This window comes from Chiloscyllium plagiosum, chromosome 18 (genome assembly GCF_004010195.1).
Source record: "Chiloscyllium plagiosum isolate BGI_BamShark_2017 chromosome 18, ASM401019v2, whole genome shotgun sequence".
Taxonomy (NCBI): Eukaryota; Metazoa; Chordata; class Chondrichthyes; order Orectolobiformes; family Hemiscylliidae; genus Chiloscyllium; species Chiloscyllium plagiosum.
The window spans coordinates 45,476,862-45,494,632 of NC_057727.1; the positions used below are offsets into that span (position 1 = coordinate 45,476,862).

The 17,771-nt window shown below is 41.2% G+C and overlaps 1 protein-coding gene across 12 annotated transcripts in view; it reads right to left on the reverse strand.

Moving 5' to 3' along the window:
* foxp1b (forkhead box P1b) overlaps positions 1-17,771 on the reverse strand; it is a 422,867-nt gene that overhangs the window by 116,030 nt on the left and 289,066 nt on the right. For all 12 annotated transcript variants that reach the window (XM_043708338.1, XM_043708343.1, XM_043708337.1 and 9 more), the window contains one exon: positions 5,237-5,326. In XM_043708338.1, coding sequence (XP_043564273.1) covers positions 5,237-5,326 — 90 coding nt within the window. The remainder of the gene's footprint in view (positions 1-5,236; positions 5,327-17,771) is intronic.

The following is a 17,771-nucleotide window of genomic DNA, read 5'->3' on the forward strand; positions in this document are numbered from 1 at the left end:
ATTTGGTCAATGATTGACCACATATTGATCAAAAAAAAACCCCAAAGAACTACAAATACTGGAAGTCAGAAGCAAAAGCAGAAATTGCTGGAAAAAACACAACAGGTCTGGCAGCATCTGTGGAAAAAAATCAGGGATCTGGGTCCAGTGATGCTTCCTCAGAACAGAATTCTGAATAAGCATCATTGGATTTGAAACGTTAACTCTGCTTCCTCTCCACTGATGTTGCTGGATGAATATTGATGTTCTTCCTTCCTCCCACCTTTCAGACTTCTCTGAGCCTCTTGACTGCAGTCTGATTCAGATCATTCTGTATTCCTTCCCACTACTGACTGGCAAACATTCTCGGAGTCTGAGACTGTGTTTTCCAGTAAGATCCTAATGAGGCCGACAGATCACTTTTTCATCGCTCCTTCATCAAATGTACAATTTAAACAAATGGAGCACATCCCTTTTCCAATTTCCCATTACCCATGCAAACTCAGTTAGGGTCTGCCCTCATGGAGAACGCATTGGGTAGGTAGACTTACATTCATACTCTTCAGTAGAGAGGTGAGGATACTATTTAGGGAGAGGTGGCGAGATTTGGAAGACAAGCGAAGAAACAGCAGAACAATTGTCCAAGGATAATAAGTCACAATGCTGGCTACAATACAGACAGAACTTTTATACAGACTTCCTATAATAATTATCTGATTGATATAAAGATAATAGAGTGCTGCAACTACAAAGAATGGAAGGAAATTATCTAACATGCATAATCTAACTTAATTCACAACAGGCAATGACAATGTTATCTAAATCACGCCTAACAATTCTGGAAAGTTAATTAGCTACAATAGTTAAACTTTTTTTTGGCTATCTTGTATTATACACCATTAGACAAATTACACGCTTCAATTCCATATTAATTCATATACTCTGTTCTCGTTTAATACATTTTTCTATTGGTAAACATAAACCCACTTTCATTTAAGGTCAGGATATAAAATGTACAGGACCCATTGTAAGAGAAAGAATTTAAAAGCACCAAACATGCTGCCAAACTGTACTCCCCACCCAGTTATCAAACACAGGATACAACAGAGTTTGTTTACTTCTTACAATTGAATCCATACAAAAAAGGTCCTTGCACAGCTCTGTTGTCAGGTCAATAATCAGTGTTGAAATACTGAAAGATCCAGATAAACTTGTACCTTACTTCCCTCTCTCAAATACTTGTCATAGGTCTGCTTTCTTGCCTGAGTTACATCCCATTCGTGTTTTGTAAACTGTTAGTTTGCAAAGGCTTCAAGAGGCTTGCAATAATAATCCTTTACTTGGATTTACAATTGTATTTTAAACTCTTTCAATTTTTTGATTTTTTTTTCAATGCCATCTGAATATTGCACAGGCATGTGTACCAGACAGCACATTCATATTTACATGGTACTAATTACAACAGACCAAAGTGTAAGCAAATAAGATGTGGTATTATCAAGAAAAATGCAGGCCGCTAAACTGGACAACTCCCAAAACCGGGCTTGGAGTCATGGTGCACAATTAACCCTTGCCTGTTAATTGAACTGCTGGCAATATGCCAACCTCAGTTTAGGGTCCATGCTGCTGTGTGCAAGCTGCTCACTGGATGCACATTCAGCAACTTCCTCCCAGCACTTCTTAAAGTTAGCCTGTACTTCTAAATGGAAAGTTGCAACGTGGCTACAATGTGCCCTGGCAGTCATGCAGGAAATGAATAAGACCTGGGAAAGAATGAAATACATAACTGATAATTTTCCCCACTTTGCATATTGAAGGAGAGGGATGTAGGAGAAGTGTCCCATATCCACAGGGGATCAGGAAGCCACCAGTCACTTGGTCAAACTGGGTCAGACTGCTGCAGTAAAGGTCAGTGCAAGCAGTCTAGATACCTGGATTCTGCCTAAAATTCAATTAACTCAAATGAGTAGTTCATGACATTGAAGCACCTCGAAATATCATGTCCTCCTAACTCCACCTCTAGCCTGAGACACTCCTTACTTCACCATGCCTCCATTACTCAAATACCTGCATCAACTAGGATCACATACCGAACATTCAAATGAGTTTCGCAGTCACACAAATAGCAGCCTCTTATTAACATCCTAGAATGTTAAACACACCATTCAATTTAACAATCACATCATCCATCAACCTAGGGCAAGAAGAGCTAACCAGTCAGAATTAAGCAGGTTTCAACCCTCATGAAGAAAAGGGTATTGGAACAGGAATTACATAAAAAATAATCAATTCAACATAATGCTACTTTACTGAATCCTCCTCCTCACATCCCACGTGATCTCAGCCAATACACATTTAACACAGTGTACAATTCTTATATGCCCCCAACCTCCCTTCTTGTGCCTTTCTCCTTTAGTTTAATCACAAAATGCAACCTCAGCAGGCAGTGGAGGAACATCAATGAGACAGTGATGATGAAGAGAGCATTACTCAATTTCAAACTCTCACTAGCACAGATAGTCACTTGTATGGGATAGCATGGGGACAAGATGTGCACATGGTGAGACATTGTGCAGCAGCCAGGGCAGAAGACAATGATAGTGCATGTGCCAGCTCAGTAGAGGACATGTAGGCACATGAATAGGCACTCTGGAGGGATTCTAGAATTATAGAATCCCTCCAGTGTAGATAGATAGGCCATTCGGTGCATCGAGTCCACACTAAACCTCCGAAGAGCATCCCACTCAGACCATCCGTACCCTATCCTTATAGACCTGCATATCCCATGGTTAATCCACCTAGCCTGCACATCCTTGTACACTATGGGCAATTTAAAAGAGCCAGTTCACCTGACCTGCATATCTTGAGCATGTGGGGAGAAAACCCACACAGACTTGGAGAGAATATGTAAACTCCACACAGGCTAGAATCGAACCCAGGTTCCTGGCACTGTGAGGCAGCGGTGCTAACCACCAAGACATTGTGATTTCCATGGTGCCTTCTAGGTGGAACAATGGTGATTAGTTTATATGCATGAGTTGGGAGATGATGTTGTGGCTGTATAGGACATTAGTTAGGCCACTTTTGGAATATTGCGTGCAATTCTGGTCTCCTTCCTATTGGAAGGATGTTGTGGAACTTGAAAGGGTTCAGAAAAGATTTACAAGGATGATGCCAGGGTTGGAGGATTTGAGCTATAAGTTGAATATGCTGGGGCTGTTTTCCCTGGAGGCTGAGGGGTGACCTTATACAGGTTTATAAAATCATGAGGGGCATGGATAGGTTAAATAGACAAAGTCTCTTCCCTGGGGTGGGGGAGTCCAGAACTAGAGGGCATAGGTTTAGGATGAGAGGGGAAAGATATAAATAAGACCTAAGGGGCAACTTTGTCACACAGAGGGCAGTGTGTGTGGGGAATGGGCTACCAGAGGAAGTGGTGGAGGCTAGTACAATTGCAACATTTAAAGGGCATCTGGATGCGTATATGAATAGGAAGAGTTTGAAGGAATTTGGGCCAAGTCCTGGCAATTGGGACTAGACTAGGTTAGGATATCTGGTTGGCATGGATGAGTTGGACCGAAGGGTCTGTTTCTGTGCTGTGTCTCTCTATTTCTCTATGCACGTCCGGATTTACTTTCTAAATTTGATTCGGAATATTTATTTTATGAACATCTTTAATTTTGATTTGCAAACTAAGAATGTGATTTGATAGTTTGATGCAGGAAATGGAAAAATGACAGACTACTCATGAGTGAACAATTGGGATTGTGGTTACTGGTATCTCACTTAGAGTACATTTTCATGTAAAGCAATAGTGAAAGGAGCACTCCTCTACCTTCCTCTCTTCTTGCAATGTATCCTGTTTTATATCAGCCTTGCTCACTCTCCCACTCCAGCACTTTTTCAGAAGGAGAGTCATCTAGTCCATCCGATTTGTGCAGAAGCTTGGAATTCAGACAAAAATCTTACAGCATCTTACAAATCATTGCCTGTGTACTTTTGCAACTCACAACAACTATAGAAGGCAGGAAAAATTTGCAGAATTGTACCAATAGCCAAGGCAAAAAAAAAATCAACCAGCAACTAATTAATGATCTCTTTAAATAGCATTGGTGGGGGTTCTTCCTGCTACTTTACTCATGTTCAATCTGTGAAGTACAGTGATGATATTGGTTGGAGCATTAAGAGATAAAGGGACACTGTAGACTGACGTCAAATCAGTGCTGCATGTTACAACTGACAACTATCACAAACTGCCTTCTCTACATACTTTGAACTAGTTGCACACTAATGCGTTTACTAAGAATACATTCAGCACAAATTCAACTACAGCTGTATCTACAAACATTGGGTGTCATTTTGCACTCAAAATGACACCAGTAGCCTAACCATCAGGTGCTACTGAGCTGAATTTCAAGTCTACGATGCCTTACATTTGAGACAAAAAACATCAACAGTCTTTTTATTATTCAGCTTCAAATACAATGGTTAGGATCTGAAAAGAAAAATCTGATGCCTTTAAAAGAAAGCTATACAAAGTAACAACAGGGGGCTATCACTTGTAAATCATGGGAGAAACGCTAAATAATTCCCATCCACTTTTGATGGCTGTTAGAAATTCTATTTAAAAAAACATCACCAGAAGGAGAAACCCTCTTGAGGTTACAGCCATTTCCTATGATCAGGCATAATGTGCTTCAAATGTTGGTTTTCTACCAATTCAGTTGATCAATTGCACCTTCTTCAGACTTTCTTTTTTCTATCATGTTTACATCTGATGTGACTCAATGACAAGTCTGTCTGGGCATGAGAAGTCAGCTTGTCATGTTGATTTATGAGTGCATCAAACTGCAACTTGTCCAAATTGAAGCTCACAGTTCATTAATTAGAGCATTGTGACTTTGAAGACTACACTCAGACTGTGGGGTTTTAACATTTGCCTTAATTTATGTGGTCTGAAATGTGTATCTCTGAGGAAAAACTGAAAATTCGCCGTCTGTCTTTGAACTTCTTTTGACTATACAATAATCATTTCTTTGTCCTTTATGAAGACTGCATCCCCTAGTCATTAATACACATCGAACCGCAGCTGATGAGTAAGCCTTCCTGAATTAGCAAACAGAAAGGAAACAAAGATGAGAGACCATAGAAAAAGAAACCTTCATTACAGATATATCTCACAACATCATGCCTCTTCTTTTTTCTGCCATTTCCATTTTAATTATAGAATATTACTCTTTTCAATACATGCACATACCTCTTTAGTTGGTTTCCCAGCATGTTGTTGCTGCAGAAGCTGAAGATGCAACTGCTCTTGCTGTTTCTTATAAAACTCCTGAAGCTGTTGCTGTTGTGAAGAAGGTTATAAAATAATTACATTAGGACAAAATAAACATTTAAAACTTTTTTTTTAATGTCGTGACACACAGGCTTGCAATTTGAAAAGAGATATGCAGTCACGTTCTCTTATCAACACTTGAACGACCTTTTGAATCAAAACTTGCCAATAAATCCCTCAGTGTATGAACTATTCTTAGCATTATCATTTCAGAACTAATCTTCAAAATGAACTGATGAAAACATGCCATTTTCCACACTAACTAATTAAAATATGGCAAGAAATGACCTTTGTCTGTCTGAAGAAAGCCAAAATATGCCCTTGCTGAGAATACATGGTTATATACGGAGCAGTCAACGTAATAATTCATAGGAGTAATTATTAGCAATTTTCTAAACAGGTCACTCAAAAGTGATCTGTAAGCAAGAGCAGTCAACCTCCTCTAATATATCTGGCACAAGGGCATAACATGAGAATTAGAGGCGTTATTTCAGCAGCAGACTTGCTGAAAAAAAATGTGAATTCAATTAAAATCAGAATTTGACAAAGGCTCCATTTTCAGACGGAGTTAATAGCAGTTATCCAGTTTTGATCAGCATGGCCCAGTCTCATTCACTATAATTCTTATCCCTATATGTGCTGCAGAGAAAACATTTTCCTCAGGGGAGCTCTTGATATACATTAGGGACTGAGGCAAACTGAAACATGAATGACGACTAGGGAAGCTACCTCTTGCACAACATTACAGAATACAATGCAAGAGAACACAACAGGTCTTGCAACGCAACAGAGCACAGCTCAGTCCTTCATACAAACCAGCCTCCATCCATTGACTCCAGTTATACTTCCCACTGCATTGGGAAAGCATCCAGCACAATCAAAGATCCCTCTCGTCCCCGTTACACTCTCCTTCCACCGTCTTGTCGGGCAGAAGATAGAAAAGTTTGAATGCATGAACAGATTCAAGAACAGCTTCTTCCCTGTTGTTGTCAGACTTTTGAATAGACCTCTCAAATACTAATTCTGATCGCTCTCTCTCTGTCTCTCTCTGCAGCTGTAACACTGTATTCTGCACACTGTTTTGCTACCCTTATGCACTTGATATGATACTATCTGCCATATAGCATGCAAAACAACACTTTTCACTGTATCTTGGCACATGTGACAACAACAAATCAATCAATCTGGAGGACTAAATTGGATTAGACCACAAGACATATGGGCAGAAATTAGGCCATTCAACCCATTGAGTCTGCTCCGCTATTCAATCATGGCAGATACATTTTTCAACCCCATTCTCTTGCTTTCTCACTGTAATCCTTGATTCCCTTTACAATCAAGAACCTATTTAGTTCAGTCTTAAAGATACTCAATGACCTGGTGTCCACTGCCTTTTGTGGCAGTGAATTCCATAGATTCACCGCTCTTTGGCTGAAAGACGTTTCTCCTTATCCTTTTACTCCAAGGCTGTACCCTCAGGTCCTAGTCTCTCCCACCAATAGAAACATCTTCCCAAAATCCACTGTGTCCAGGCCATTCAGTACGCCATAAGTTTCAATTAGATTTCCTTGCCCCCATCCTTCTAAACTCCATCAAGTATAGTCTCAGAGTCCTCAAATGTCTCTCATATGTTAAGCTGTGCATTCCTGGGACCATTCTCGTGAATCTCCTCTAAACATGCTCCAGGGCCAGTACATCCTTTCTAACAAATGGGGCCCAAAACTGCGTACAATACTCCAAATATGGTCTGACCAGAGCCCTATAGAGCCTCAGAAGTACATCTCTGCTTTTATATTCAAGTCATCTCACAATAAATGCCATCACTGCATTTGCCTTCCTAACTATTGACTCAACCTGAAAGTTTTCCTTGATAGAATCCTGGATTAGAACTCCCAAGTCTCTCTGCACTTCAGACTTCTGAACTTTCTCATTTAGAAAGTAGTTCATGCCTCTATTCTTCCTACTAAGGTGCATGACCTCAAACTTTGCCATGTTGTACTTCATCTGCCACTTCCTTGCACACTCCCTTAACCTGTTCAACTCCTTCTGCAGCCTCCCCAACTGCTCAGTGTTACCTGTTCCTCTACCTATCTTTGTATCATTTGCAAACTTAGCCAGATGCCCTCAGCTCCGTCATTTCGATTGTTAATGTATAAAGTGAAAAGCTGTGGTCCCAATACTGATCCTTGCAGAACACCACTTGTCACTGGATGCCATCCTGAGAAGGACCCTTTTACCCCCACTCTGTTTTCTGCCAGGCAGCCAAGCTTCTATCCATGCTAGCAGCTTGCCTCTAACACCTTGGCCCTTATCTTACTCAGTAGCCACTTCCTCCTTGGTGATGGCCAGCATACTCAGCTTTGCCCTATCACGCTTGAAGTTTTGGGAAATTACTCATGTCTTCCACTGTGAAGACTGACACAAAGTAATTATTCAGCTCTTCAGCCATTTCTTTGTTCCCCACTACTATTTCTCCAGCATCATTTTCCAGCAGTCCTATGCCCACTTTTACCTCATTTTTTCCCATTATATATCAAAAGAAACTCTGACAGTCTTCCTTTATATTACTGGCTAGCTTACCCTCATATTTAATCTTTTCCCTCCTTATTTCTTTTCTTGCTGCCTTCTGTTCATCTTTGTAAGCTTCCCAATCTTCTGGTTTTCCATTGTTCTTCGCTACTTTATACGCTTTCTCTTTTGCTTTTATGCTATCCCTGACTTCCCTAGTTAGCCATGGTTGCTTCATCCTCCCTGTACCATGCTTCTTTTACCTTGGGATGAATCTCTGCTGTGTCTCCTGAATTACTCCCAGAAACTCCTGACATTGCTGGTTCACAGTCTTTCCTGCTAGGCTCCTCTTCCAGTCAATTCTATCCAGCTCTTCCTTTATGCCTTTGTAGTGGCCTTTATTCAGCTGAAATATTGTTACCTCTGATTCTATCTTCTTCCTCTCAAATTGCAGAGTAAATTCAATCATGTTATGATCACCGTTTCCTAAGGGTTCCTTCACCTTCAGCTCCCTTATCAAGTCTGCCTTATTGCATAACACTTAATCCAGTATTGCCTGTTCCCTAGTGGGCTCCTCCAGAAGCTGCTTCAAAAAGCCATCTTGTAGACATTCCACAAATTCCTTTTCTTGTGAACTACTACCAACCTGATTTTCACAGTCCACCTGCATACTGAAATCCCCCATGATCATTGCAACTTTGCCTTTCCTACATATCTTTTCTAAGTCCTGATGTATCTTGTGCCTTAGCTCCTGACTACTGTTTTGAGGCCTATACATGACTCCACCTATGTTGTTTTTAATCTATGCGGTTCCTCAATTTTACTCACACAGATTCTACACTATCTGACCCTACTTCATTTCTTGCTATTGATTCAATTTAATTTCTTACTAATAAGGCAACCCCACTCCCTCTGCCCACCCGCCTGTCTTTTCAATAGGATGTATATTCTTGAATATTCAGCTCCCAATCCTGATCCCCTGACAGCCTACCACATCATATGTGCCAATTTCTGCCACAAGGTTAATTTATCTTATTTCTTATATTGTGTGCAATCAGATATAACACCTTCAGTCCTGTGTTAACCGTCCCTCTTTTCGCTGTCATTCATTTATTCAGTGTGCTTGAAGTTTGACTGCTAACCCTTTCCAAACACTCTGTCCTATTTGTGTTTGTGCTGGAGATTTTAGTAACCTCTCCTGAGTTCTGCGGTCTTATCTCCTCTTTTAATTCAGGTTTTCTAATTTCCCCAATAACTGTACTCTTCCCCTCCCATTTAGTTTAAAGTCTTGTCGATAGCCCATGTTGTGTGATTCGCCACGACTCTGGGCCCAGCACGGTTCAGATGAAGACCATCCCACTGAACAGGTCCCTTCTTCCCCAGTACTGGTCCCCAGTACTCTCCAATATCCCATGAATTCAAACCCATTTCTCCCACACAAATCTTTGAACTACGCATTTACCTTCTTAACCTTATTGGCCCTCTGCCAATTACCTTATGGGTTCAGGTAGCAATCCAGAGATCATTACCTTTTTGGTTCTGCTTTTTTATTTAGCTCCAAGCTGTTCATACTCCCTGAGCAGAACCTCTGCCATAGTTTTCTCTGTAGTCCCTAATTGCAACCATGGGATTATGGGGTAAAACTGTAATTGTGCTAGGATATCTGCGCCCACCAACACCACCACCCGCATGTGAAAGTCGGCAATGGGCCTGTCCTGCTCCCAGGAGTTTCTCCATACACATTCTGTTTGGCTAAATGCGAGACAATCATTTATATCTCAGAAGGAAATCCACCTGAAAGAAGCTCGCCCATCAAATGACTGTGGAAGCAATGGCCATTGAAAGAACTGCACCAGTCCCGAACTCTTAATGGGCCTGGGAGTGAGCATCTGCAAAGGAGCTACCCCCTTCTCTGCAGAGGAATCATGGGAGGAGGTGGTGTAGTGGTAATAACACTGAACTAATATCCTTGTATCCCAGGCAAATGGGGAATAGGTTTCAATTGAACCATGGCAGATGGTGAAATTTAAGTTTATTTTACAAATTTGAATACCAAATAAAATTAGCCTTTTTGCAAGGTTTGTAGCTCAGGTTGAGGTTTAGGGTGTAGGTTTGCTCGCTGAGCTGTAGGTTTGGTATCCAGACGTTTCATTACCTGGCTAGGTAACATCATCAGTGGCAACCTCCAAGTGAAGCGAAACTGTTGTCTCCTGCTTTCTATTTATATGTTTGTCCTGGATGGGGTTCCTGGGGTTTGTGGTGATGTCATTTCATGTTGGTTTTCTGAGAGGTTGATAGATGGTATCTAGATCTATGTGTTTGTTTACGGCATTGTGGTTGGAGTGCCAGGCCTCTAGGAATTCTCTGGCATGTCTTTGCTTAGCCTGTCCCAGGATAGATGTGTTGTCCCAGTCGAAATGGTGGTTTTTTTCCTCCGTGTGTAGGGCTATGAAGGAGAGAGGGTCGTGTCTTTTTGTGGCTAGCTGGTGTTTGTGTATCCTGGTGGCTAACTTTCTTCCTGTTTGTCCTACGTAGTGTTTGTGGCAGTCCTTGCATGGAATCTTGTAGACGACGTTGGTTTTGTCCATGGGATGTACTGGGCTTTTTAAGTCTGTTAGTTCTTGTTTGAGAGTGTTGGTGGGTTTGTGTGCTACTAGGATTCCGAGGGGTCTTAGTAGTCTGGCTGTCATTTCCGAAACTTCTTGGATGTATGGTAAGGTGGTTAGGGTTTCTGGCTGTGTTTGGTCTGCTTGTCGTGGTTTGTTCTTGAGGAATCTGCGCACTGTATTTTTTGAGTATCCGTTCTTCTTGAAGAACCACAAACCCCAGGAACCCCATCCAGGACAAACATAAATAGAAAGCAGGAGACAACAGCGTCACTTCACTTGGAGGTCACCACTGATGATGTTAACTAGCCAGATAATGAAACGTCTGGATATCAAACATACAGCTCAGCGAGCGAACCTACACCCCATAAAATTAGCCTAATGACAAACATGTACTATTGTTAATTGGTGTAAAACCCATCTGGTTGACTAATAGCTTTTAGGGAAGGAAAGCCCCCCCCCATCCTTATCTGGTTTGGCCTACATATTACTAATAATGCGGTTGATTCTTAACTGTCCTCTGAACAAGTAGGGGTGAGCAATTAATGCCGGCAAAGCTAGCAATGCCCACATACCACGAATGAATAAAGGATACTGGCCACGTAAAGAGTTTGACTGGTCAAGGCTGCCAACTCCTCCCCCATCATATGAAAAAATGCAGTGGGATTGAAGCAAGGTACCAAGAGTGGGACACCTGTTGTTATATCTGATTTTATTCACCCTTCCCATCTGACCAACTGGCCTTGACAATGCATAATATTCTGCCTATGGTGTGCAACTACACATTGACTGCAACACAGGCGTTATCATAGCAGATCATGCTTTTCACTGTTTGGACAGATCAGTAAAAGTCTGGTATTGTTCATAACAAACATCAATTAGAAGTTGGCCTGCTCTGCTTAAAGATGAGGTGTAATATGATTGCAGCAATTGCTGCACTAAGTAAATTTCATTTTGAAAAAAACAGGATAGGGGCTCCAAGATTTTCAGATGTTGCATTGGAATTCTTGGTGCAAGAGGGGAACGGAAGAGCTAAGTTCTATATCCACAGAGCGAAGTTCTGTATCCACAGAAGCCTTCCTGACATGCATCAAAAGAGCATTGGGCCTGGAAGTCAAGAACAGGAGCTGAACCGTGAGGAGCTTGAGGACTGCTGCAAGAAATTTTCAAAGTCAACAAATCCATCGTCAAATCCCATGTGCTGCTAAATGCACAAGTAGATGCAGCTACTGTTCAACATCTTCACCAGCTTATTGGGCACTTATCAAAATCTTTACCAAATCATACTAACTCCAATATTCATATGATTCATCTCATGTATAAAAATTACAGTGCCATTGTAAACCCCACACCCACATCACAATTTTGAACAAGTGGGTAACTGGAAGTAGGCAGTAATTGAAGGGGACCAGCACATTTGCATGTCCTAAATCCAAAAGGAGACAGGTTTAGCCAGCATCAGGCCAGTGTTCAAGCTGTACTTAATACCAAAACCAATGAAGATGTTAGCATCCTCATACCTAATCTAATTCCTCACATCCAACCTCTCCCTCAACTCCACTCTCTTCTGATTTAAAAGCTGCAAGTGATGTAAATATGCAAGTTGCTGCCACACAGCATTCTTGTTATGCTTATTAATTTTCAGATATCAATAGATGCCAGTTAATGAATATCTCTAAGGAATGAGTGATGATGATGCAAAAGTGGTAGCGACACTTGCACGCACTAGCTGAGATACTGACACTGCATATAACTTGGAGGATATATTACAGGCAGGATCCACATGTGGCGAAATATTAGGCATGAATGACAGTCCAGGTAGGAGACAAGGTTAGTGCAGTTGCCAACTTGTCAGGGACAAGACCATAAGTTCAGCAGCAAACAACTCAGCTGAGGACGTTGACTGATGAAGGGCTTATGCCCGAAACGTCAATTCTCCTGCTTCTCGGATGCTGCCTGACCTGCTGTGCTTTCCCAGCAACACACTCTTGACTCTGATCTCCAGCATCTGCAGTCCTCACTTTATCCTGAGCACACTGACTGGTATGCCTATGGAGAAATGCTGATACGTACGAATGGTGCAATGGAAAACCTACCAGAAAGCTTGTGGCCAATTTCAAACAGCATGGAGAATTCCAACACCAGGTGCACACAGGGCATACACACAGCTTAAAGCTCATCCAAAAGAAATGAAATAATGGGCAATTCCATTGTTACAATTGTGGACCCAATCATGATACAACATCCGATGGCCATGTCCAGTTTCTACTGAGCCACAAGCAAAACCCACCCAATATCGGAGTGCTACAGGGGAGGGTCAGAATAGTGTTATGCGAGGTCACCTTGCTGCTATCAAATCATGACTGTGAACTCTAGCACACAAAGGGGTTTGCAACTTGTCACAGCAATCCATGTCCATCAAATATATTGCTGGGATTGCTGAGACATCATGGGGTGGCACGGTGGTTCAGCGGTTAGCACTGCTACCTCTCAACACCAGGGATCCAGGCTCAATTCCCACTTCGGGCGACTGTCTGTGTGGAGTTTTCACATCCTGCCCATGTGTGGGTTTGCTCCAGTGTCCTCCCACGATCCAAAGATGTGCAGGTTAGGTGAATTGGCCCTGTTACAATTGCCCATAGTGTTCAGGGATGTGTAGGTTAGGTGGATTAGCCTGGGTAAATGTAGAGTAGTAGAGGAATGGGTCTGGGTGGATTACTCTTTGGAGGGTCGGTGTAGACTTGTTAGGTTGTAAGCCTGTTTCCACACTGTAGGGATTCTATATCTATATCATCGCAGACAATGGAGATTCTTCATTTCTCTGGAAGACAAGTTTCATTCTCTCACCAGTGCCTCTCCATCTGTACCTTTGCAGTTTTAGCATACAGCCAATCAAGCCTTAGCTGCCACCCATGCGGAGTTAAAAATCACACAACACCAGGTGATAATCCAACAGGTTTATGCGGAAGTACAAGCTTTTGGAGCACTGCTCCTTCATCAGGTAGCTATGTATTGAACAAACCCATGTGAGATAACACCAATCATAGCCTGGTCTCTAGGCTGTAAGCATATCAAGGCCCTCTTCCAAAGCCAACTACAGATTTCTCTACTAAGCAGCTTTGTTGCAGCTATTATGATATATCATAGAATCTGGGGCACTAGGCCAAACAATGATAAACAGCAAGGGAATGTACAAAGGTGATGAGTTGATCTTTTCAGATAATATGGTATGATTTCAATTATAAGCTTGAATTAGAAAGTTGACTTAATGGCTTATTTATTTTTGCATGGTGGCAGCCAATGGAAAAAATGACCTGCTAATGGTGCTGAATGGGGAACTGGTGTTACAGTCACTGGAATTGCACACTCGGGTGTGTTATGTGCAGATGATGCGGTCAGACAGAAACTGTCTCAATGGTCTTTTGCCTTCCTCTAACCCTCTTTTGCCTCACATCTATGTGTATTCATGCTCTTTACTTCCTTACCCTTCATCATCAGGGCTGTTCCCTCATGATGATGAGATTGGGCAGCTCCAGCAGAACAACAAAATATCCAACATCTGCTCTGCCATTTAGTGCCAGGGAATATGGCACATTGTATGTGGGGGCTTGACTTTTATTTTATGGATGGTGCACAGATGTGCATGTATTGTGCACTAGAGTCATTAGCCATGGCCTCCTTGCAATACCGCCAAAGTCAAGTATATGTATTAGGGTGACTTAACTTTGCAGCTTTTTTTGGGGGGTGGGGACATGGGGAAGAGTGGAAGGTCAGAAAAACAATGACAGTAGGGAACTGAATAATTATTGGGGCAGGGCGGCCTTTCTACAGCCACAGACATAAAATGTAACTGGTAGCAATCATAACTAATGCAAAAGAAGAAACAACGCAAGAATAAAAGTTTTAAATTAGGGATAGATGAATTTTACTCAACTGTGATGTGATTTGGCAAAAAGCAGATAGAAAGCAGTTTAAGGGAGATGAATGTCACAGCAACTGGACACATCAGGATTCAGAATGGATATGTTCCCATAAACAGAAATCTAGAACCTCCCACTGGATTTTGAAAAGTATACTGTGGGTAGGTAAGGCATACAGAGAAAGTTTGTGTTAGATCGAAAGTGGTTAATACTGCAAGAAACCTGGAGAAGTAATGAAAATTCAGGAATAATGGTAAAAATAAAATTATCAAAGCAGAGAGAAGGCCTGAAAAAGTAACAGCAAGCAAAATCAAGGTAAGTCCAAAGGTATTTTATAAATAGATAAAGAGCAATGAAATAAGTAAAGACCGAAAAGGGCCATTAAAAGACCTCAAAGGTGACTTGTGTGTGTGGAAGCACAAAACATGGACATGATTCTCAATTAATATTTTGCATCTGTTTTAAGAGAGAAGGATAAAGTTAAGGAGGAGGAATGTGAAGCGTTGGATGAGATCAACTGAATGAGAAGGGAAATATTAAAAGCTTCAGTATACTTGAAAGTGGTTGATTATCAGGCTCACATGAACCATACCTGTGCACAGGGAAACCAAGCAAAAATAGTGGAAGTTCTGGCTATTAGTCTCCATGTACTTGAAGACTAGAGGACTGCTAACATTGTAGCATTGTCCTAAATGGGAGAAAGGGGCATCCTGAATAACTACAGGTCCAAAAGGCTAATCTTAAAAGAAAATAAACAATGATGGTATAAATTATCATTTAGGGTGCCTTGAATTAATCAAGCAATTGGATTTTATGAAGGGAATCTTATATCTGACTAATTTGTTTGAATTTTGAGACAAGTTAATGCAGAAGATGGAAGAGATTGCATCTTACATGGATATTAGCACAGTTTGTGACAAGTTCTTATACGAGATTGATCAGGATTTTAAAAATCTTAGCGATTCCACGGATAAGCAGTGAGGCGGACCCAAAACTGATTCAGTAGCAGAAAGCAAAGAGTTATGCTTGTGCATTTTTATGATTGGCAAGTTGTTTCCATTGGGATTCCACAGAGCACAGTATAGTGTCCCTTTCAGTATATTGTATATCAATAATTTAGCCTTAAATACAGAGAGCATGACTAAGAAGTTTGCAGATAATAAGAAACTTAGTGTGCATGAAAGCTGCAAAATGCAGGATAATACAAACAGGCCAAATGGGTAGAAAAGTGTCAAATGGAATTCAAACTGCAGAAATGGGAGGTGAGGAATATGGGGAGGTCAAATGCCAATAAGACCCAAAAAATATACATTCCAAAAATTGCAGAAGAGCTGAAAGACTTTGGAGTGCATGTCTACATAACCCTTAAGGTAGCAGGACAGACATATGAGGTGGTCAAGGAAGCATATGGGATTCTTTTCATTTTTGCCTTTATTATAATAAGTTATAATAGAACTGTATAAACATTCTTTCGACCACAGTTAGAATGCTATGTCGCGTTCTAGATACTGTATTACTAGAAGTATGTGATCACTCTAGAAGTTCACAATGAAGGACGCCAAGAATAGAAGCAAGCATTGTTAGGTTAAAGCTGCTTTATTTGGAACAGAGGAGCCTAATAATTGAGGTGCGTAAAATTACAAGGCACATAGGTAGAGTAGATAGGAAGGATCTGTTTCAATTCGCAGAGAGGTCAATAATCAGAGAGAATACATTCAAAATGATCATAGAATGCTATGTCGCGTTCTAGCTACGTATTACTAGAAGTATGTGATCACTCTAGAAGTTCACAATGAAGGATGCCAAGAATAGAAGCAAGCATTGTTAGGTTAAAGCTGCTTTATTTGGAACAGAGGAGCCTATTAATTGAGGTGCGTAAAATTACAAGGCACATAGGTAGAGTAGATAGGAAGGATCTATTTCAATTCGCAGAGAGGTCAATAATCAGAGAGAATACATTCAAAATGATCAGTCAAAGGTTTAGGGATAAGTTGAGGAACAATCGTTTTTCATCCAGAAGGTTGTTGAAGGGATTGTAGAGGTAAAACCCTCATCACATTATAAAACACTTTAATGTACATCTCATATACCGTACACTGTAGGTTTCTAGACTGAGAGTTGGAAAGTGGGATATAGACTGGATAGCTCCTTCACAGTTGGCAGGGACATAACAGGCTAGGCAGTCTACTCTTAGGCAGTTTTTTTTTAATTGTTCAACCTCTCAATAGATAATGTTTGAGGCCCAGGAACTAGCTTTTGGTTTGCTGTGGTGGTTCTAATGTAATCAGCATTGTGGGCTGTCGCAGAGAGCAGGTATCATGACTACTGCCAAGGCATTGTCCTGGATGATTCAATGCCTATCGTCAAAAATTAGCTAGGTGTTCCAGTATATGCATCATCTGTAAAAAGTGATGAGCGTGCAGTCAATAGCACTTGGCATTGTGAAGATGCTTGCAAGCTCAGCAACACTGTAATTTTGCTCTGCCTACTAGTATCTGGCAAGAAGAAATGAAATATTTTGCAGTGTTTAAATAGGGAGCCTTCGGACCTCTTTTATTCCACATTGCACAGAAAACTGCAACTGTGTCAAATATCTTCAGCTCCAGTTTTTGCAAGGAGCCACACACATAAAAATGCATCACCACTGTTACCATAAGTCACTAGCAATGAGGTCCTGAGGTTGCAATTGTGGGTGCAGAAAATGTCAGGTTTCAGTGAAGTGCAGACACCTTACACTTTGTTCCTTGCTGATGTTCAGGGAAGAGAATTGCTTTGAACGCTTTGCCAAATATGCCATCCAGGTGACTGCCCTGCTCTCCACCACCCTCTCATTCTCCAAAAGTTTGTCCTGCTGCTATGCTAGGCCAACAGTTCATTCTCCAAGTCACACTATATATCAAGAGGAATGGGAGAAAGTGAGGACTGCAGATGCTGGATACTAGAGTTGAGAGTTTGGTGCTGGAAAAACACAGCCAGCCAGTCAGGCATCATCCAAGGAGGAGGATTGACATTTCGGGCATAAGCTTGATTCTGATGAAGAGCTTATGCTCGAAACATCAATTCTCTTGCTCCTTGGATGCTGCCTGACCGCTGTGCTTTTCCAGCACCACAATCTCGACCAAGGAGAATGGCTACTACACTACTCACGTCTAGTGGTTTGTGCAGAATCCTTGAAAGTCTGCAAGACATTCTCTGATTGCTTTTGTATCTTGTAGCAATTAAAGACAACACTAAACATTTGCAAAATCATAGAATAAGAAGAACTCAATCAGCAATTAACCAGTCAGAAGCTGATCCCTGTAAGTAGCACTGGTGCTAAGCATGTGTTCAGGGCTACCACCTATTTGTATGTTGAGGTCCAAAATGGTATTGCTGATTGATATAGTGGTCTGGCTGCTCTGTATACTTTGATTTATATTC